Source organism: Strix aluco, chromosome 1 (genome assembly GCF_031877795.1).
Source record: "Strix aluco isolate bStrAlu1 chromosome 1, bStrAlu1.hap1, whole genome shotgun sequence".
NCBI classification, from domain to species: Eukaryota; Metazoa; Chordata; class Aves; order Strigiformes; family Strigidae; genus Strix; species Strix aluco.
In genome coordinates this window covers 50,290,908-50,313,961 of record NC_133931.1, presented here as the reverse complement: position 1 = coordinate 50,313,961, position 23,054 = coordinate 50,290,908, and the positions used below count along the sequence as shown (strand labels likewise).

At 42.1% G+C, this 23,054-nt stretch overlaps 1 protein-coding gene across 5 annotated transcripts in view; it reads right to left on the bottom strand.

Annotated features, from left to right (window-relative positions):
• Positions 1 to 880: 880 nt before the first annotated feature.
• The window catches only part of KCTD1 (potassium channel tetramerization domain containing 1), a 104,387-nt gene continuing 82,213 nt past the window's right edge, over positions 881 to 23,054 (bottom strand). For all 5 annotated transcript variants that reach the window (XM_074820478.1, XM_074820468.1, XM_074820487.1 and 2 more), the window contains exons 3-5: positions 10,539 to 10,683; positions 7,928 to 8,233; positions 881 to 4,053 (exon numbers count right to left, since the gene is read on the bottom strand). In XM_074820478.1, coding sequence (XP_074676579.1) covers positions 3,895 to 4,053; positions 7,928 to 8,233; positions 10,539 to 10,683 — 610 coding nt within the window. In that variant the 3' untranslated portion in view covers positions 881 to 3,894. The remainder of the gene's footprint in view (positions 4,054 to 7,927; positions 8,234 to 10,538; positions 10,684 to 23,054) is intronic.

The following is a 23,054-nucleotide window of genomic DNA, read 5'->3' as shown; positions in this document are numbered from 1 at the left end:
CCCTCAAAAATCAAACCCTTCCTCCCCCAAGTCCCCAATAACATGAACATTGAAGAAAAATGCACTTGACAAGTCATTTGGGTGACAGTAAAAACCCTGTAATTAGTATAGCAATCAATTTTTAAAGGTTGCTGCAAAAAATTATGCTCATGAACAAAATGTTTCTCCTCAAATTGAAATCAGTGCCTGTTTAGCATAGAGGAAAAATAATTGAATGCGTGGCTCAACTTTCATGTTTTCAGAGGGTAGTAGGTTGTCCCTATTGGATTTTGTTATGGATTCTATGGGACATCAAAAAGCAATGCCTCTATCTGCTTGTGCCAGTCAAGCACTGAAATGATCAGCTTTCTTCCAGACACATGGTAATGGAGAGGAAAAACATTTGCTGGGCCAGACTATCTGGCCAGTAAGTACCTGGAGACGGAATAAATTAGCAGCATCTATTTACAAGTAGTGCATCTGGAAAAAGAGATTAACCTAGCGACTAAGCAGGACTTCACTTTCTCCGGCGCACAGTAAATTAACTCAGTCTTCAATGGGACACTCACGGTTTAAAGGTTCATCCAAGTGTGCCAGGATCCATACTTACATTACGTAGCTGATTGGTACATTAAGGAGGCAATAGGGGAAGAACTAAACCCTGGGTCGATAGTTATTGCAGAAATCCAGCATTCACATTACCAAAACAAAAGGTGAAGACCCAGTTCCTCTGCCTGTGTTTCATTGTAGGATGGGGTGTTGGGTGGCATCTGTGATCTCTGCATGTCCACAGCAGTTCTGGCAGTTGCTTAACCAAGTTGCTGAAGTACAGTGTTGGCAGCTACTGTTCACTGCAGCTCTTCCTCTTGTTATTAAATACAGCACCACTGATAGCATAAAATGGAGTCATACTTTTTAATAGAAAATTAGATAAATTTAAACTATTGTACATGTCAAAATTACTAACCTCCAGAAACAAGCTGACCGTAATCTGGTCCTTCTTGGTTCCCCCCACAGCCCCCTTCTTGGATATATTGCTCATTTGTCTGTTGATCAGTTTTTCTAAAGAACATTTTAAAAACACGTGGTTACAAGCCTCAATTACAAATAGGACTAATCTCATTTGCTCTCTAAAAATCTACATCTAGCTTATTCCTGCATACATTTTTCATCAGCCATCTCTGTCTGTGACCACATCGTAATCGCAGAGACATTTACATTCAGGGTCTCAGAGTGAGTTTTGACTCCAACAACGAACACAGGCTCAGTGGGAGGGTGACTGGCCAGCTGGGGATTTGGGAGGAGCACAAAAGGTATCCTCAGTGTCCTTGAGTTGGACAGGTACATGCTGAGCCAGCGAAACCACCGGCTGAGCACAACCTGCTGGCTTTGGGAGCAACACAACGAAAAGCGAAAAGCGTTAGTGGCAAAGCTCCTCGCCCTCCACACCCAGCCTGCAGGGCTGTGGGCACTGCCAGCGCTGGGGCAGACACTGCGGTGCCGATTTCAGGGCCGCTGATGCTCCTGGCCAGACAGGCTTGGGGTACCTGCTGGCCAGGGAGCAGGGAAAGGAGCTGCAGCCTCCCGGCTCCAGACTGCATATGCCCATACGTAAACACGACAGCTAGCAGGGCAGGTCTGGATTTGAGAGTACCTTTGGGCTTAACAGAGAGTGTAAACATATCCCCGGGTATGCTGCGGAGGCCTCAGAAGTGAGGCTCCACCTGGAAGCGCAGGGAGGGTTCCTCCAGCAAAGAGTCTCTGAAACATCACTGTCGCCTTGCACTGGTAACCCCTGTACTCTCAACCCACGGGGGCTGGCATCTTTTTCAACATCACAAATTTCATACCATTCCCAACAGCTTGAAAATCTGTTAAAAATATTTATTTCCCAGGATTTTAGCTTTCTGACTTCTATGCAAACTAACAACCAAATTGTGGGCAGTAGGAGCAAGCATTTGTTTATTTTGTAAGAGGACTACTTGCTGCTAATTGAAAACAAGCATTTTCAATGAGGCAGCTGTTTCAGTACTGTGAATAGACAAATCAGCATCACATTGAAGATTTAATAACCCATTAATGAACCTTAATTTTTGGAGCCCCCCCCCCCCATTTCTGCATTTCAGTAATTTCAAAACCATTGATATGTGCTGCCAGAGAGTTATTTAAGCACACCCTCTGACACATTTTAATAAAAACCAGAAAAATGGTAGCTTTTTTTTTGAGTTATCAGACTATATTAAAAACCTTGTTACATGTATTCAACAATTCCTTTTTTTTTAAATTTTCTTAAATAAATAGCAAAGTGTCACCAAAATGAATGGAACGCCGGCACCATTGCATCGATAGAAACTTCTGTACTAGGATGAATACACAGTCATATTCTGGAATATTGCATAAAAAGATACTTTGGAGGAAAGGTGGTGGTTGCTGGTGCATCTTAGGTGGTGAAAGCATCAACCCATGAATAGTCCGTGCAGTGATATCGTGACGTGGTACCTTTGCAAAATCTCACCAGCCTGAACCAGGTGGCTGCAGAGGCGGCCTCAGTGAGACTCTGCAAGAGAACAACTCGCAGGACATCGACTTATCGTCCGCTATCAAGACTGACGCAGCCGATGGCATAACACAGGGGGCTGACCATCTCACTCTCTAAGCAGAAGAATACTAGCTTCAAACGAGGGAAATGAACAACAGTAAAACCAAACAGGCTGACTAACACTCAGCAGGGAGAGTTGAAGCTGCCAACTCCTTAAGTCAAGACAGAAGGATGCAACTATTCACTGTTACATCGAAGGTTACAGACCAGGTGTCATTTTTTGATGGGTTTCCCTGGGCTGAGCTGGTGTTATTTTTAAGTCTGACCAACAGCCTCTCTTCAAACCGGGACAAAGCTTAAAAAGGACAGCACTGAAGGAATACCAGCAACATGTGGCACACCAGACAGATCTGGCAATGGTGTCTGCTGCCTTTAACTCCACTGTGCATGGGCAGCGCTGCCCGCCCGCTGCCTGCCAGAGCGGCCACACTCCACGCACTAGAGTGCACTGAGCTAAATCCCACCTCTCTGCTTCTGTTGGCTTAAATCAGACCCTTGGTATTTTAAACAGAGTTTATTATATTTAATACATTATAAAATTTGAAAAAATTGTAGGAAAGCAGCAGATTCAAACCAGAGCATCTCTACCAAATATTAATTATTCTGGCCCCCTTTGAAAAAACACAAAACAAAACAAAAACAACAAAAAAACTCATTCAAAAGAAAAGTTAACCTTTCACATCTGTGAGGGCAGACAAAAAGTGTGCGACTTCTGTACAAACTACATTTAAAATTTCAGTCGACTAGCTTTCCAATGCAATGGATGGTCATCTCCTGAACACCTGCCCATCCACCTCTAAAAAAGACAGACATAAACCTCCATATGCAAATAAAGTTAAGTCAAGGTGTGTACACATTAAAAAGTGGATGGCTGTTTGGCAATGGAAAATGGGTGAGGAGTAGTATGTATCCCCCAATGGTAATGGCTTGTACACCGTTAAGTGGGCCTGAGTAAGGCCTAGGACACTTAATGGCCATCACAGCACCAACCTCATCTATCACTTTTTTGTTGTTGCATTTCCTACCCTTTGACATATACATACATATATATATGTACATACATACATATACATACATATTTTTTATATAGATGTGTGTGTTTTCTTTTACACCTTGAGGTTATTATTATTATTACTACTATTCCAAATGTTCCCATATGAATTCAGGTGTGGTCTCTATATTTGATATAAATGTGTCTTTTATTCAATTTTAGTTCCAGGACTTGTTTGGAGTCCAAACTGCACATGAAACGTCCCCCTTTTTTTCCTCTCTCTCTGCCTTTTTTTTTTTTTTTTGCATAAAGAAACATGTCCATTTTAGTCCAGAGGTTCTTGCTTTATTCGAATGACGGAGGGTGCACGAGATGTCCTTCTGAGTTCTCGTCTCAGTACGTATTCACTGAATTGGGAAGAGTCCACCCCACCTCCACATGAGCCAACAATCTCAAACCCTCTTTGCTGTAACCTCTCAAGTACCTGCAAAAAAAGAGGAAACAAACGCTGATGTATAAGTAGATAAACAAACTATTAGCTGTCCAAGGACAATAACTGCTGTTTTCAAATGAATCCAGCTAGGAAATAAAAGTGGTTATACAGACCCACTAACTGGTTCCCTTGACTTCATTGTATTGGACTGATTTTTGCTGACTCTGGCCACTGAGCAGTAAGAGATAAAATGAAAGAATATATTTATTTTATTTTTTTTTTAGTACTGTCAAATACAGTATCCTTCTAGCCACAGGAACATGCCTGGAAAAATGTATTCTCTGTTTCACAAAATCTACAATACAACAGGGCAAATACAGGATTCCATAGCAGACACTGAGGAATGCTAAGCAAACACCTCAACGAAATGGTGACAATGCAGATACCGCGGTCATAATTTCAGAAAAGTTACCATCAAATTTTCTAGAGACTTAAAAAACAACTGTGATCACAAAGATCTGTGGCTACAATTACCTGTGATAAAACCTGGGACCTTTTAACTTTAATTATGGCACTAACAAGTTCTGCCTACACTGGCAGAACATACAATGGCAGGAAAAAAAAAAAAAAAAAAAAGGAAAAACAAGAGTCAGGAGTCAGGCAGGGCTCTTAGAGCACCAAGGGGATGCACCCATGCAGCTCACCCAATGAATGATGGTGTAAAGACCTCAGGTCCCAGCACTGGCTCCAGGCTGCTACAAGCATGGTCTCCTTCCACACCACTATTTCACTTTTTTTTTTTTTTTTTTAGTTATCCATGTTCATGGTGTTTTACTGTAACTGGAGGGCTGAGGCATTCTTTCCCTTATTTATACTCATTGCTACTTTTGTCGTTGTCTTTATCTGTTCTGTTGCCTGGGCCTCCTTTGCCTCACCTGCGAAGGAGACCCTTCCAGGCCTTCACCAGGGTCAGCTGCAATGGCCACCAGCAGCAGGGGGAGGCAGACACCGCTGCACCCCACAGGACACTGGACCCTCTGTCCAGCATGACCAGACCTCACTGGGGTTGTGCCAGGAGCAAGTGCCTTATCAAGTCCTTCCCAGCTGCTTCACCAATTAACAAATTGGCTTTCACATGTGTTGGGACAGCAAGGGCAAGCAAAGCAGCAGAAGGCTGCAGAAGACTGGGGTGGAGGGGAGAAGTGAGCTGTGGTTTAAAAACACCTAAAACAAGACATGCTATGTTTTTACATGTATTGCTTCAGGTTGGAAGAAGTCTTTACAAAATACCTGAGCATGGCTAATTGCATAGCAGGCAAATGTCAGAAAGGAGGGGGTGGGAAATGAGACTGTGAAGCAACCATCAAAACACCTGTGCAATTTCTGTTTACTCTTGATTTTAACAATATAAGCCAAAATCCCCCAAATACGTCTCAGTCTGGGCCGCTGAAAAATAGAGAACTTAGGCCATGGAAAAAAAATGTGATGGTAGCAATTGTTAGGACACTAGCCCAGCCCTGGGCAAATCATTTAGTCTGCACATCACTTTCCAGGTCTACTGGTAGTCCCTGTCCCTCCTCACATTGTTATTAGAACTGGAGGATGCTTATGTCCTCCAAAAATGGAAGATGCAGCATTATCAACACCGGATCATCATCCTTATTGAAGCCTGTGCATATTTTTCCACTCGGACACAGTTTTTTCACATCAGTAAATATGCTTGGCAATTCTTATTTGTGTGACAAAAATGTAAACATCAGGGTAAGAGAGAAACTTCTAAAGAATACAACTGCTTTGATAACTATCATATGACGTGTGGCTAAATAACCCTCCTTGAAAGTCCTATCTCTGCAGTGGTAATCTTACATGTAGGGCTGTTCTAAATCTGCATTAGTCACTATGACAAAACAACTTTGATGTTTCAGCATGACAGTGAAGGCCAGTAAGAGACACAACTGTCCAAGCATAACATGGGTTAACCAGATCTCGATAGGTCTAGATAGGTCTGTCCAGACTCCTGTGCTAAGTGCGAGCACATACGCAGAGCCTGGTGAGCCCTCGGTGCATACTGCGGTGCTCAGCTCGCTTCCTCTGGGGAGAGAGCAGAGCAGAGCTTCTCTGCCTGAACAGCAGGACCTGGCAGATGGGAAGATGCCAAGTTCAGCTTGCAAGTCTCTTCTCTGTAAGGACTCACTCATGAGCCTGGACCATTTAGGAAGTGTAGCTAAACCAAACAGCAACAAGAGTGCTAATGACAATTGCAGATGTGAAGAAGGGCTCTCACTCCAAAGTGCTGGCTGTGCAGGATGTGCTAACTAGGTGCAGACAGGTGTGTGAGGGAGACTGTTTTTAACCAAGAAAGGATAAAACAGATGACACTATAATTATTCCCGAAGTTACCTGCATTTGTCTCCCAGATTTTTTTTTTTTTTAATCCATTTCATAACAGCTACTGATTTGAGATACTGCTACACAGAATCACAGAATAGTTTGGGTTGGAAGGCACCTTTAAAGGTCATCTAGTCCAACCCCCCTGCAGTGGGCAGCAACATCTTCAACTAGATCAGGTTGTTCAGAGTCCCGTCCAACCTGACCTTGAATGCTTCCAGGGATGGGGCATCTACCACCTCTCTGGGCAACCTGGTGCAGTGTTTCACCACGCTCATCATAAAAAATTTCTTCTTATGTCTAGTCTAAATCTACTGTCTTTTAGCTGAAAACCACTACCCCTTTTCCTACTGTAACAGGCCTCTTACTATGCCATAAAAAAATTAGGAAAAAACTGCTAAAAGAGAAGGATCTTCCCTGAGACCACAGAAATAGATGGGTCCCTATTGGCAATAAGCAGACATGCCTTTGCTTTTGTTTCCACAGCAAGAAGGAAGACTCAACATGTTTTCTTTGTCCAAAGTAAAAAGTATATGGCGATTTATTCAAGAAGTATTAGAGAGGTCTTTATCAAATGCAAAAGACCTGGGTAACACTGGAAAAAGGACACACTAGTTTTTAATCACACCTGTGATAACTTCCCCCTGCAGTATCCTTCACATTACATGCCTTGCCTGATAGTCTCATTGAAGGGTCAAAGTCCTCTCAGGATGTCCCAGTTTGCTTCACCCCCTCTGCTATCTTTCAAAGTCCCCTCTACGAGGGTAGGACTCAACCAGATGCCTTCTCTGCGGCTGCAGGCTGCTCCCTTCTCCAGAAATACCAGGTCCTGTTTCAGGAGGAAGGAGGAGGAAGAAAGAGGACACTGGCTGTGTTCTCCCTCTGTGGAAGCATGGCTCTGCTTTCAGCAGCTGGCCAATGCTGCTGTCCCATTGTCTTTTTCTCACATTAATTCCCCCTTCCCCTCACTTCTTACTTGTTACACCCAGAATAAGGGACTAGGGCTTCTCCTTTTTGCTCCTTTGTTCTTCCTATTTAGTTTCAGAGCTCCTGTGGACTCTGGCAAATCAGAGCATCTCCACTACCTTTTTCTCAGGTGAAGGGAGAGCTCCCAATGCCCTCACAACAGGTTCTGTGGGGATGTGGCATCTTCCCTCCCTGGCTTGAGATGTCCCTGTGCCCTCTCATAAAACCAGAAAACAGTTTTTAACAAGCAGGGCAAGGGACTGGAAGCAATCTTGAATGGTTGCCCTATATTCAAATGTCAAAAAAATGTTTCTCCAAATATGCAATGTCTTTATCTTGAGGCAAACATGTATTTCCTAAAGCAAGTTTTTAACACTACTGGAGAGAGATTTGGTGATGATATGTGTGAATTAAGTCAAGAAAGCAGCCCTGACCCATAGAAGTAAAAAACTAGCTCAAAGCCTCCAGCTGATTTTGTTCACCAAAACGCTCCAACAACAGGGAAGAGGGTCAACCCACTGGTACCTGGCCAGCAGGCTCCCTTCCAAAAAGTGCATACGTGACTTCCTACCTGAACTGAGTTGAGGTGACAGTATCCGTTCAGTGGAAATCGGATTACATGCGTCGAGTCGTGATTCCAGCCGGCGTTGACAGAGTTACACATCACATCGCCGATTTCTGGAAACACTTCTTCTATCAATGACTTATCGCCACTCAGTGTAATCCTCTCTCCAAGATCTGGGGCAACTCGCACCACCAGGCACTCACAAGACTTTGAGAAGCGGCCACTCTCCCGGTCCTGTTTCCACCTTTCCATCTCTCCTAGCATGGGCTGAAGCTGGAAATACTTTGCTTCTTCATATAACAAACTGTAGTCCTGAAAGACACACATATTACTGTACACAATTAAGAAAGAGGCATTGCTAATGTACCGTTTAATGTATGGTTATTCAGGCTAGCGCCACTCTAGATCTGGAACCCTTCAGACATAGTTCGTAATTACTGTGCAGGAAAGTGTAATAAAATAACAGTGCAAGCAAAAAATAACCATCAGCCACTTGAAACAGACTGGGTATAGCAGCACTTGTGATGGGAGGGGGAGGCTATGCTTGCTCAACTCTCTCCTGCTATAGAATAATCCAGGCAAAAATCCCACTTTTTCCCATATTTTATGCCCATAGTGATGTCATAGAATAATGACCTCACTGAACAGATGGAACAGAATTCAATCAGGTTTCAGAAAATTCATCACTAGGATCCATCGTGTCTTACAGCAATACTAGCAGGCATTGTAACAGGTATAGGAATGTAAATGAGGGAGCCTGCAATGGTTCTTAGTGTAAAATGATTCAGATATTTGCATAATGGATTGCACATATTACTGCATTTTAAAAATTAAGTATTTTTTAATACCTCCTCATTTTGCCGACAGTACTGTTTACTACATCATCTCAAATGCCAGAGCAGAGAGAACGCATTTCTAAGCATAGCCAGTACCAAAGTAATTTAGAACTGATGATCAGGAGTCTGCCTACTGCCATTTTTTAAATTAAAAAAAAAAAATCTTGTTTTTCTAGGCTTAAGAGCATAAGACCATTTGGAAAATATTTATACAGAGAAAAGCAATACATGAGAATTAGGGAAGACAGAGGAATAGAATGACAAGACAAGACTGCTAACAGTCAATATGGTCCTGAATTTGAGCTAGAAACCAAATACTTAATGAGAATGAGACACCTAAATCATGCTCAAAACACTGCTAACCATTAAATATGTAACAAGAGAGTCACCAAATCTATGTATTTCTAAGAAACAAGGACTGCTGTTCATTTTAAGCACCAATCTTTTGGACACCTTAAAGCATAACTGGGAAGGATGCCCCTTTGAACATTATGTTAGTTGGGTGAACTTGCCAGGAGTTACATTTTTAATTTCAGCACAGCTACAGTATATTTATGTGTTTAAAAGGCTCTGCATGTATGATTTCCTAATATTGCATGGAAGGTGGCTTTTCCTTTTTCTGTATTTCTGATTACCTTCAGGACAAGTGCCAAGAGCAGCACAAAGCCATGCTAAGGCTTCAAAAGAGGGATGTGATGCTTATCGGCTAGTTCCAAACTCCCACATTATTCAGGTAGTTCTACATGGGAGAAGTACGTATGCGTTTACAGCAGATGATTCAAAGGTTGCTGCAATACGGCTCTTGAAGTCAACCTCACACCTATTATGCCCCAAACACCTGAAAATCTGTCTCGGATATGAGGGATAAGACTGCACACCAGTGTGAACTGCTGCAACCCTTCCCCACCACCTCTCCTGTTCAATCTGAATTGCTGTATCTTCTACGGTGAACTAATGGCACAGCCAGCTACATTGATATGCATTCATTAAGTAATGATAAAGATCAGCTCTGATTGCAACCACGGTCTCCAGCACTCAATTTGCTGACACCACATATACACCCACATACCTACAAGCGGATAAACACAGAGCAGCACGCGGAGTCTGAAGCTGTGCTTCTGTAGGCTAACATCTAGCATGGTGAACTACCACAAATTTAATTCGTTATTAAAAAGAAAAGAAAGCATGCTCTTTAATAAAGCTTAAATAATAAATGTGGAACTATTCATCCCTGACTTCTCTAAAACTCCCAAATTAAACTTGCAGTATGCATTCAAGAGTCTGGGGGAGAAAATATTCTATGACTTAATGCTCAAATATTACCATGTGTGCAGTTTATTTTGTCAATGCTGTGATTCCCACACCATTCTCTGAATTTCAGCGTGGGAGTGGAAGCTGGAGCTGCTGCAATCAGAGGGGAAGCATAAAAGTGGATGAGAGGACAAGTAATCAGCAAAGCTCGCAAGCAGTCGGTTCCAGATTGTAACATCCTTTCTGTCTCCATCAGCATCCTACGATATTTGATCTCCCTAGGTCAATCATGGCAAGGTTGCTCCATTATGCTATAGCCAGGAGGGGAAAATTTAATATTGATGCCACTCCAGGAAAGGCTGACAGGTGCCACTTTAGTAATCCCATGCTTACTTTTGTCACGTACAATACTCTGTAAGTTCATCCCTGTCCCCCCTCCGCCTTCTCATCTAGGGCTCTGTTTTGACTACACAGCAGATACCTGCTTTACCAAGGTACATGCAAAACACCCAAGTCCCTTGAAATCTCACCTTGAAATCATCAGGAATGAGGAGTTTTGACGTCCTTAAAAAATTCAAGATATATCTGAACATCTGCCCATCTCTGTCGATGAAATAATGCTGCTTGAGACTGTCGAGGACAATGGGCTCTGTGCCATCAAAAAGCCGGCCGATTCTGGAGAGGAAACAAGAGGCAAGTGGCAGGGTCAGACCAAGCTTGGCTCAGCAGCCACTCCAACTGCCCTATGCTGCAAAACTCCCTCATGCCATCTTCACTAACGCATCTCTGCAGCTTCGCTTCGTAAGAAAAGGGCTGGTTTCAAACTACAATTCAAGCTGCATGTTTTCCAGTGTGGCCTCAGAAACTTCTAAGTAGCACAGCTGGAGAGGTGAGGGGGAAGCAGCTGGGGCAGGAGCCTCTTGCACCAGCCTCACTGCCCAAATCTGTGTCTCGTGAGATGACACCCCCTCAATTATTTTGGACACCTCTCTTGATATCCCCATCAGACCACCTCATCCCCACAGATCCACCTACCCCCTTGATTGACTCCATTCTGCTTTCTGGGGGACTGCACAGTGAACCTGTTTTAGTTTGGAAATTGCACTTGGGAAAGTTTTTTTTGGTTGTTTGCTTGCTTTTTGTTTGTTTTTAAACCCATTTTTTGGATGCCATTTACTGCAACAAACACTTGGACAGGCACAGTTGAGGAGGAAGCACATTGTGGGAATAAGCTGCGGATACAAAGGTTGTAACATTTCAATACGAGATAATGATTTCACAGTAAAAATTAACTGTTTGTGGCAGGTATCAATTAGCACGCTCTAAAATAATCAAGGAAAAATGCCTCAGTTTTGAGAGACCACCCACCGACCACCAGAACCACACAGCCACCTGGAGAGCCTCCACTTGCCAACTGCTCTTGCAACATCAACCGCTGGGCACACACACAACATTTTCTAGATGTGTGCCTCACAAGCCAGCTTTAGTTAGAGCAGCAGGAAGGGCTGAGAACTCTGAACAAAACCCCCACCAGAGTAACACGAAATACACGTTGTGTTTCTGCACTGGGGCATTTGCAAAATGCTCCTGAGTCACTCATGGTTTTGTAAGGTACAAGTCTGTCTTCCCACAAAAAGCATAGAGTGAGCACAATGAACAGTAATGCCACACTATTTTTGTTACGAAAGAAGTGAAGAAACAAGCATTCCCCACCACCAGTAGAAAAAACCAAAACACCAAAACCTCAGAGGTGAACAGAAATTCCTGGCTGCATGAAGCACCCCAGGCTGAGAGACATCCCATCCATCAGCCAGCAGAAGGGCATCTCCAGGAACGGTTCAAGAGGGAAAAGACAGAAGTGGTTCCCAAAGAGGGGGAGATGGCAGGGCTTGCAGCGAGGTCTCGGGGAACTGCAGAGGGACGGGGCTCCAGGTGACCACATGCCGTGTTGCACCCACAGCCATACACACTCTCTCTGAAAATGGCACAGGCAACCCAAATGAAGTTTGGAGTGATGTCTGTGCCCACAGCAGGGACCTCTGGTAGGACATCTGGTAATAAGTTGTGAACAGAATACAAGTCTCATCTATTCTTTCTCACCAGTTGGGAGAGATGAAGCCCAGGAAAGAAATAAAACCACATTAACCTCAAGTGGCCATTTACAATTCTGTAGGAAATGCCTGAATCAATTCAAGTTGTGTGAAATCTGTAACATAAGGAATTAAATAAATATTGCAGAATGATCGGGTACAAAATATTTTTTTCTGAAAGCCATCCCTTACAACAATTCAAGCTTTCTTCCTTAGGTACTTGTTACTGCCTGCCCTGCTGCTCAAAATTTACGCTGTGACAGGCCATATAATACAGGTTCCTGTTCACTAGGTGGATGAGCAACATTTATGGATGCACTCGGCATTTAGAATTAATCTTCCCCTATACTCAAGCATGTCATCTTGGAATCTATGATGGAATTCACACATAAAACATATATATTTGACCAAGTCAGTCATTACCGAAACGTATAATTGTAATTGGTTTCTGTAGCATCTTCCTAGTTCTAAATTACTACTATAATTACATATTTTAAACCTCTAGGCTTTTTGTCTTCATTTTATTAATTGTTTAGGAGAAGAACAAGATAGTATCAGAGGATGGAGCCTCTGAGAAAACCATAATGCTGACAAGAGCGTACAGCCATCAGGAGTGCTACCTGGGACCGGAAAGCCGTTGGGTCTGGGCTGGACAAGTTAACAGAAAGTGCTGGCCTTAGTGCACCGCTGCTTTGCAGCAGCAGAAAAACCCAAGAAATTGCAAGTCCCAATTCCCCTTGCATCCCAGCCCAGGATCACTTTGCAATACACAACTGCACTTTCACATGTTAAAACAGCTTTGGAAAAGCAGACCCCCAGCAGAGAGACTTCTGTAAACAAAATTAAAGCCTTTTTCCTTTTCAGATGGAAAAATGTAGATTCCAGCTTCCTTCACATGGCCTCCAGGGAAAGACTTGAGATAACATGGGACTCAAATCTGGTGGCACAGTCCTTTTCCTAAGATACATTTGCTACACCCATCAGGAGAGGAGCCTGGGCTATGCCAGGATCTGTGGAACCACCAACACCTTCACCCTCCAGCCTCTCCCTGTACTCTTGAGTTCCTGGAAGCACAGCGGCAAGCTCTCCGCTGTGCCTCATTTGGCAACTTTTCTATACAGTAAGATTTGAGTAACCGTCCTCCCTGTCGCCCATAGCTCTGTTACTTCGCTGTTACTCCTGCTTGGTCTCGCACTGCAATTATAAATGCTTAAAAGACATCAATCTGCTGGCACGAGAAGGGACTGTTAAGTCATGTTTACTATAATTTCACTTCCCAAGAAAACCTGAAAGACGTTTTTCCCCATCCCTTTCTTGACAATGTTGGCTGATGATTGGCAAAGATGACTTCTTTTAAAATTACAAATAGTGTAACAGCTGAATGGATTTCCAAACAGGAAAGTGCTTTGAAGGTGGCTTGCAAAATAAGCTGATAATTATATGCAGAATTAGCCAAATATCAAGGGTAAAGGATAAGAAACTGTAGTCCATTTACAAGAAAATGTACTTCTGAAATATTTAATTAAAACTAACAGGCTGGAATTTTCTGTATATCAGGAAAATTAATGTCCCATGGGGTGAAAGTGCGACCTCCAATGGGTAATAATTAATGTCTGTGGCTTTAAGTATCATATTCCACTGTCAGAAATCGAATGCTTCAAGGCTTGAGAACATAACTGGTGGAAAACTCAGCTTCCATCAGAGAATCTGGTTTTACTTTAAGGACACAAAACAGGTACAGCCGCAAGCCTGGTTTCAGTGCCGAGAAAACAGCTGGATATGGAAGAGATCAATGTTTTACTCCCAGAAAATATTGTAGGGATCCTTCTCCCCACAGACCAGTGCTCCCATAGCAGCATTTCTAGACTAAAAAGCTAGCACGGGAATATGACATTGCTTACAGGATTTTTCAAATTCTTCAGAAACAAGTCCTGTTTGTCAAGTATGAAAATATACCCAGTCTGCAGCAAAACTCTATACATAGTGTGTTTATAACCTTGCTCTCTCAGTGTATAAATATTTATATATATTATTATACACATAAAGAGAAAGACTTCCCTTTAGTACATTCTGCCTCAGTTGAGAATTTGGGGAAGCGGCAATAATTTGGAATAAGATGGCCAATATTAATTAAACAAGTCAACTATCTCACAACTTTCTTAACACTAAGAAAAATGACATGGTTTTGCAGATTGTTTTAGTGGCTTCAGTGGACAGAACTAAATTCCTCCCTTTTGTAATCAAAGGGATACAGGGCACACAGAAAGCTGCAAGCCTTGATGTTTGCAGGCATGCGGAATATTGTGTTACTTTCAAACTAAGGTAGAAATAAACCTTTTTTCCTCTGAGAAAATACAGATTCCTTATTATTTAATATATTCAGTATATTATTTCTCATATTATAATCTTTATCAGAGGACACTATGAACACAAAACTAACCAAAAATCTTTGCAATATCTATTTTCAACGGTTTTAAGCTGTCAGCTTTCCCTGCTCTCTGTGTCTTTCGCAGAGCAACAAACAGGGAGGAAAACTCCTGGTGTGAAGCCCTTTCAGTAACCCGGCAGAGGGAACTATACAGCAGGAGGAGCATCAGCGATGCCCTGGCACCTGCAATCCCGTGCTAATGGCAAGGCACGTAACTGCCTGGGACTCCACTGAGGTCGGGTATTCAGTGGCTGGCAAGGGGCAAAGCACTCATGAAAACACATCTTTCTCCCTCCAATAATGAATGACAAGGCAAAAAAAAAGTATTTTAGTTGAAACGTTACTCACCTGGTTGGAGCCACCGTGGCAAAGTGAGTAGGGGTTTGGCCTTTAAAAGGGTAAGTGAACGCAAGTTTTACTATCACATATTACGTTTATGTAGCTAATGGGAATGCTTATTTAACACTCTGGGGTGTGCAGAGAGAGAGCTGGAATAGGCTTTTACTTCTTTTTTTTTTTTCTCTGTGACTTCTTAGTCCACATTGTCCTTATTAATTTCTTTTCATTTGCTTTTACTAAGTGCTCAAAGGCAATTTGCATAAGAGCCCATTATAAATTAGATCTGTTTAATGGTATGCTCATCTCATGGCTATTTAATTTTACTTTCTCGTATGTCTAAATTATATAATTTTGCACTGTCCCCTAGAAGCTAGTACATTTGAAGAGGTATCCACGCCACGGAGAAACGCTATCCTACCCAAGTGGAAAATGATGAGGTTTCTATTCTTTTTTCAGAGGACTACTTTAACAGTAACATCCTGCTCTTCTTTTTTGACTATCTCACATCATTTGGATCCACAGCAACTGAATACCTAGCAATCTTTATAACTCTGCATAACAAAAGTTGGCTCATAAACATGATATAACAGAATAAATTTGCAATTTTCATGAACATATATTATGAAAACCGCATTTTAACCAAATACCCTGTTGTAATCTCTTGCTCTCAGTGCTATTATAATTTGTTCTTATCTCTTCCTCCTTACATTTAATTTAAGGTTTCATGTCCATGAGTCTCAGGGATTTCTTGGCACAGACAGTTGTTACATGCATGAATACAATGATTATAAAGGAAAGGTAACAGGGGAAAAATGTATTAAAACATAAAATCTCATTAAACCTTCTATAGAAAAGGTATTTATATAGGAGCCAAAATGACAGAGCAAGAAGGATGTACAGGAGGAAGTATTAAAACACCAGTTGTTATGAGATTTAAAAGAAAATGTTACGTGGCATTTTAAAGAACAGATAAATTCCAGATACTGAGTAGAAGGATGTCAAACCTTTGTGGAAATATTTGCTAAAGATTAAAGAACTGAATCATTTACATAGAGATAATTTGAAACATCTTAAGATTGTTATTAGAGCATGGAAGCAAAAGGAAAGATAAGGGCAAGCTCAGAGGGCTAATAAAACTTTTAGAAGAAATTGAGACAGACAAGAAGTGGTGAATAGTCTTAAATGCAGAGTAAAGCATGTGAAGAACAGATGGGAAGGATCTGAAATGATGAGTGAGGTGGTATCTTCAGGGAATGCACAGACAAAAAAAAACCCCAAACATGGGATTTGCTATAACCTGCCTGATCAGAGGCAGCAGCAGGAGCAGAGATGAAAGCAAATCAAGACATATTACAAAATGAACTAATAGTAATTGGATCTAACCCACATGGACAAACTGACACATTAACTGGAAAAGAATAAATTGCACAACACCATGTAGTCATGTTGCAGGAATGCTACTTACACGATAGTGAACTACAGCTTTCTACGCCACAGATGAGTGTGGAGATGATGAGACGTGTAAGTAAATGACAGCTGAACGAAAGAGGGTATGTGGGTCACAGGAAACATTGGAGTGAATTAAAAAATGGATGGTTAAGGCTCCAGAAGTCAGGAGCAAAACCCTAATCTCTGCCTAAAAAGGAGATTTTTCCAAGAAAAACTAAAACCTCCTTTTCCCTGCTAAACAGGTGATTTAGCTACCTAGGAGATGCACACCAGAAATAATAATTACACTACAAAATAGAGCTAATAAAGTAACTCCCCCGATGTACATAACATACTGGTTGACAGCCTTACGGTGCGTGCAGGGTGCCTGAATGTCCAACAGAAGTAGGCCAAAAAACGTTGGCTCTGTCACAGCCTTCTTCCAGGATGTTCAAACCCCCATTCCCAAACTCAGGACCATCAACCACCCAGACCCAAACGGCACTTGTAGAATAACCGACATTTTAGAAAAGAAAGGAATAAATAGTTGGGATGGGATGTCAGGAGCTGGTGACTCATGACCAGAAAACTATATATGTGGGCAGATGGAAACCATCTCCCACATTGCACGACGGCAGCAAGGGTGAGGCCACGGAAGCACTGTCCCCAGACTGTGGATGATGGGCCAGGGAGTTTCTGTTTACCATAGACCTTCTCTCTCTGTTCTGGTATACCAAAGAGATACAGACAGATAAAAGGAACAGGCTGCAACCCAAATCTGCATCTTTTCACACAAGGCTGGACAGGTAAGTGTTTTAAAAGCAATTTCAATGCCATGGCAGCCAAACCTCCTGAACCTCTAGATTGAATTACAGGCTTCAGATGTGGCTGAGAGGGGTCTGTCCTCTGCTCTCCAGCTGTTCCCCCCCAACAAAACAGTATCCTCATCCCCACAATCCCTATCACTTTTGACAAAGTGAGGTTTCTCCACCTGAAGTTGCTGACATTTCTGAAGACATTGTGTCTATCCCTGACCCTCATGGTTTTGCTTGTCTCCAGACACCAAGCACTCTCTCAAGCCCTTTTGCTAACATACAGATCCGTCTCCAGAAAACTTGAGTCTTGCAATCCCAAAATAGGCTGTTCCTTCAGCCAAACCACTATCTACAGAGCAGTACCACAACCCCTCTCTTCCTCTAGGACTCTGAGACACTCTGAAACACTCTGAGACTGGCTGACGCACCCCACATGCCAAGTCAAGGAGACTCGGAGCAGGGGAGGAGGCTGCAGATACCCGCCGCCATCCCTCTCATCACGAGAAGAGTTTTGCTTCAGCCATTTGTGAGGACATCAGGCAATGAGCAGCTACACATAACGGCTCACCTGCACGCCCGCTGCTCCATAGCCACAGCTTGACCACCAGTACTTTATGCTTAACATTGCCATCTCTCCTTGCTCTCTTCTTTTTAAGGCTTGCTCACGCACTGGATATACTGAAGAGCAGGCCTGCAAGCCTTTAAGCCCCACATCTCCTAGTGTTTGATATCTTGCAAGTAAGTCCTTAAAACTTTTCAGTTTTCCAGAGCATATCAAAACCACTTTTCCTAAAATAATTTAAACCAATGAAATGTTAAATCAATTATTCATGCAAATACTTTTTCCATCTCTGTTTTTTGTAACCAAGTTTTCTTGGCAATGATAACATTTCACAGAAAAATTAACAAATATTCTCTTTGCTTGCCAAGATAATTTTACTAAGCTTGAATCCGATTTCATTGAGGTGCGTTATTTATGTTTTATCTTGAGGGAAGCTGCCTATTAAGTTAGTAGCAACCGTGTCCTTTTGCTTATGATACGGTTATTACCAAGTTATCAGAAGTACCTTTAAGTTATTAGGGTGCAATGGCAAATTAAGTACTTTGCGTCATAATTAGCTAATAACTTTTGAATTATATTTTAATCATGTTTAAGATGGTCAGGTTTGCTGTGAGTAAAGATAATGGAGGATAGGAGCAGAACCAGAGTGTTTATCATTCAATTCCAAAAGCCAGAAAGTAGCTAAACTGGTGGATGCACAACATCCCAAAGGCCATGATAATCTATATATTCAGCACACTGAACCCCTTTGCAGGCAGCAATGTGAAAAAGTAGAACTTGTGTCTTGGGATCATGTTTAAGTAAAAAGCAAAAATGTATTAGCTCCAACCCACTCTCCTTTGAGCTTGTCAGTTTTAAAAAAAGACATGGTAGCCATACCCATCTTCAAATCCCTACTGATAAACCTGTAAATGCAGATTCCACAAAGAGATAACACTGTTAAAGCAACTTAGAAAAAGCTACCAGAGCCATTTCCCTTTCACAAATCTGGATGTTGAAAAAAAAACCCAACCAACCAACCAAAAAAACCTTCTCAGAATGGGGGAAATTCTTTGATGTATTTCTTTGTACATCAAGTTTGTCCCTCAGCTTTCACGAATTTAATTCAAAACACTATTAGCTCTCAGTATTTCCTCTGTACCCTCAAGAACACTCAGCATCAAAATTCCACGTAGAAATCACTGGAAATTAGGAAACACTCTGAGATTCTCCATGAAATCCCTTAGAAAAGTAGCAGCAAAATGAGTTCTGGATCCAAAACCAACAGATACCCCAGTTAAGCACATATACGCTACGTAAGAAGCGCTATGGTGTCGCTAACCCTGCCCCTCTCCAGAACGTTACTCTGGGAACCAGGCATCACACTTCATATGCCTGGAGCCTGTGCCCCTGTAAACAACAATCATTACCATGAAACCATAATGAATCAAGCTTTCCAAGATCTTCACAACTCTGACTGCTTAGCCAGAAATCCTGTCTGTGTTGTTTTCTTAACTGCTGCCTCCTGTAAGAGGAAGGACAACACGTTTCCATAGACGGGACAAGAACGTACTTGCCCTTCCCTCTGCAAGAGTTGCACAAACTCCTCCTGCACTGCATCCTACAAAGGCAAGAGATTGTACAACTAACCTCTGCGTGCTGTACGGGGCTCCTAAGGGGACTTGCTTCTCAAGAAAGAGGCCAATTCTACATTAAAGCCTAACTACAAGCTTCTTGTTAATAAATAAAATTCAGGGAGAGAAAGTGCTTCTAAAATCTTCAGTTGTTAACTACGGGGAGCCTGTGCCCCCAGATTATTCCATTCTGGGCTCTGGAAGACAGTGTTAAGTATTCCCGAACACCCTCACTCCTCTGCTCTCAATGAAAGTCACTTGCAAAGTTCGTAACATCCTTCTCAAGTGCAGTTCACGCAGAGGACAACAATTTGCTACTGCTAGGTTGTGCAGCAGAAGCCTGTAAAACAGATTAACAGGTTTCAACCCTGCTGCTGAACTTCGGTTCGGGCTGTCACAAGACAAATTTGCCAGGGAAGGTGGAAAGGATGGGCAGCTTGCTTTTTTAAAGCCCTATAAGAATAGACAAAGGAAAAAAATAAACATATGAAGAATGTTATTAAAGTAGTCAAAACAAGCTTCACAAGTTAAGATACGTCAGATATTAGAGACGTTCCTGCAACTATCATTTGCAAACCTCCCTCTGCATGAAACACTTTAGACTCAGTCTTTAAAGATCTGTTGGTTTTCCACATCACCTTCAATTCATCACGCAAGCTGAGGACAAGCCAGGGTTGTACAGTGTAGTGGACTGTTGCCCATGGGACCCCTGCTTCATCTGTTGGAGGAGTAGGAGAAGGTCTAATGGATGAGGAAGGGGTTGCAGGAAGGAAACAAGGTAAGGCAGATGGGGGCTGCCCTGGAGAAATTAACTCTGTGCCAGCATGTGCCAGATTTCCTGTGCAATGCTACCACTAAGCATGCCTGCTTTATTTTTTTGAGCTCCATTGAGTGAAGCAAGAAGGTACTAGACTAAGGAATGCTGCAAAGAAAGCATGCAAGAATGACTCTTCAGAACAGGACTTGAATAATATGCAGAAAATACAGCCCAAGGACACATGCTGAACTGAGGAGGAACAGGCGATGCTGATGACCTGTTTAGTAATTAAGCACCACATTTCTCTGTGCACAGCAGCAGGCAATCATGTATTGGAGATGGTATTACTACACATAAACCATGAAGATGACAAACTAAGGTCACCCTGGCTGCCCTAATAATGTTCTTTTCCTATAAAGCTGACTTTAATTGCAGCGAGAGAAACTGCAAGGCCAGCTACACAATAACACATTTATTATACTCAAACATTTGTGTTTTGCTTTACTACTTAGCTCACCTGCTCACAGATTCCTCCACCTAGACCAAAAATGGTACATCCGGGCTAACACCCTAGATTATAAATTCTTTGAGAGGGCATGAGAGCATACACAACAGAGGCAACAAAACATGGGTGTTATGAGCACAGAATTTAGTATGAGAAACACAGGATTGTACACTGCTATTGATTAACTCTAACTTACATACATTACAATTACACTGCTGTGATTCCTAGTGTGGACACACAAATGTGCCTACATAGAGAGACGTGTTTATACCTGTATAACTCATTCTCATACATTTACATGTTTAACTGCTTCCATGCTAGAGGTTGAAATGATTTAAGCATTTCAGTCACCAGGAAAATCACACCATTAACCAAATCAGTTCAAACAAAACCTGTGTGCTAATCAGTTAAGAGGACAGGAAAGTCCACCTAAAACAGCTTAGACAGTGGCTCTGAGCAATAAATAACGCTTACTGCATAGGTTAAAAATGCCAAAGCCACACCTTCACATTCTGCTGGTGGTGGGGGTGATAAAAAACACACAGATAACATTATTTCCATTGACAATATTTACATATACAAAACAGTGGCTTTATTGTTTATTAAATTAGATGCTGTCAGGGTGTAATCATCCCTGCAGCCATACCAAACCCAACAGTAAGTCAGATGTATTTCTGTGGAGGAGGTAGAGAGAAGAAAGGAAGAGAACTGAGATACAGTACAGAAGCAATATAGCCCCATGAATAGTGGCATAAGGAATAATTAATCCATGTATGTGAAAACAGACACTGTAATTGCAGCCAGTGAAATCCTCAAAAATACCACATGACAAAACCAAGTGTTACATCATGGTGTCTTTAATACACGACAGCCAGGATGTGATTCAGCTGCCTAAATACAGGTGTCTGGTGCCACTTGAGATGCTCTAGGGTATCTCCCGGGACTCCTGAAGGGCTGGGGGATGGCACAGGGTGCTCTTCTGGCACTGATGCTCTCCTGGAGCAGCCACAGGAGTCAAGGCAGGAACTGTGCATGGGCACTTAGCTGCCCATGTTAAAGTGAGTATATTCCACTCACAAACTGAGCAGAAACTAACTGTGTCGAAATCCATGTATTAAACAAAGTCTAACACTACTCTTCCTCGATACTTACTTCAATAGAAAAATCAGACTTTCTTAAATAAAAAATTACAAGTTTATGTGACATGAAATTGTGAGAAATAGTTTGTAGTGCTCCTAAAATGTGTAGGACTTTGTAATGTTTTAATTTAAGCACTATTTTACCCTGCAATTCAGGTTACCCTCACACAGGAGCTGACTGTTCTTAGCTTCTTCCTGAGTTGCAGCTTTACCAGAGGAAATACAGAAGAGTGCCATCCAAAGCCGTATCACACTGCAAGTGTGTTAGGATCCCCATTTCCCAACTGCAGGCGGTCAGTGCAAGGGACTGTGTCAGCCAGGGACAGTCAGCCTCAAGTATTTTAGCAGAGTGTTGAAGGGAGCTGACTCTAGATTGAGCTACAGCCAACGGGCAGCCACAGACACCTATGGAGGGCAGCCCAGCCCACCCACGCAGGACTGGATCACGTTCCACGTACACCTCCTGTGCCTCTGCACTGGCGATCGTGCAGCTGAAAAATTACGACAGCTCTGTCATGTAGCAACTAACAAATTCTGAATGCAGGCAAACATGCGGGAAACGATCTGTGGAGAAACAGTCAAATAAGCATAACTCCATCAGTCTGGAGGATTTGCAGTAGTGAGGATATAGATCTTACATCTGTTGTGATGTTCCTGATAGAAACCAACACAATCCAACAGCCAAAATTTCCCTGTGGCAACTCCAGGCTGTTAATAAAGAAGTTGCCTACCAAGCCGAACACTGCTTTTAGGTTAACAGAAAGATGTTGACCATGGAACAGCCTACTGCTTGAGTTTGTACGTTTTCATTATTTCACTCACTTAATTTTGAAGCCTTTCTCTAAAAAGACAGAACCAAATTTAACTACAGTTGGATTTAAAAAGGAAAAAAAAGCACCATTCCTTAAGCATCTTTCTGCATCTGCCCTTGTCCCCAGACATTGGTACCACTGCACAACTCTCGTATCGATAGATTAAATTACAGCTTGAATGAACTATAACTGGGACTGAAAAAACCCTGGTCAACAACCAGCACAGGTATGTATGCCAAAAGGCTATAACTCTCTTACCAACGAGAAGAAAGAAAGCTAACAATTTAGTGAAAAAAATCCTGAATTTCAGAACCACAGTTTTTCAGAATAATGCAAGTTCCAATATAGGCAGGTTCAGGGAGAGAAAAGGGTTTCAAAAAGTTCTCCTCTTCTCCATGCTTGCTGAAAATAAAACATGTTACAACAACCTTGCATTAGCCCCTCCACTTGTGTAGCTACTTAATACCAACACTTTTTGCTCTGTTTCTGAATGTAATGAAATTTTGATTTAACAGAAATCCAGGTGTTTTGGTAGATTTCTGATTTTTTTCTCTTGCA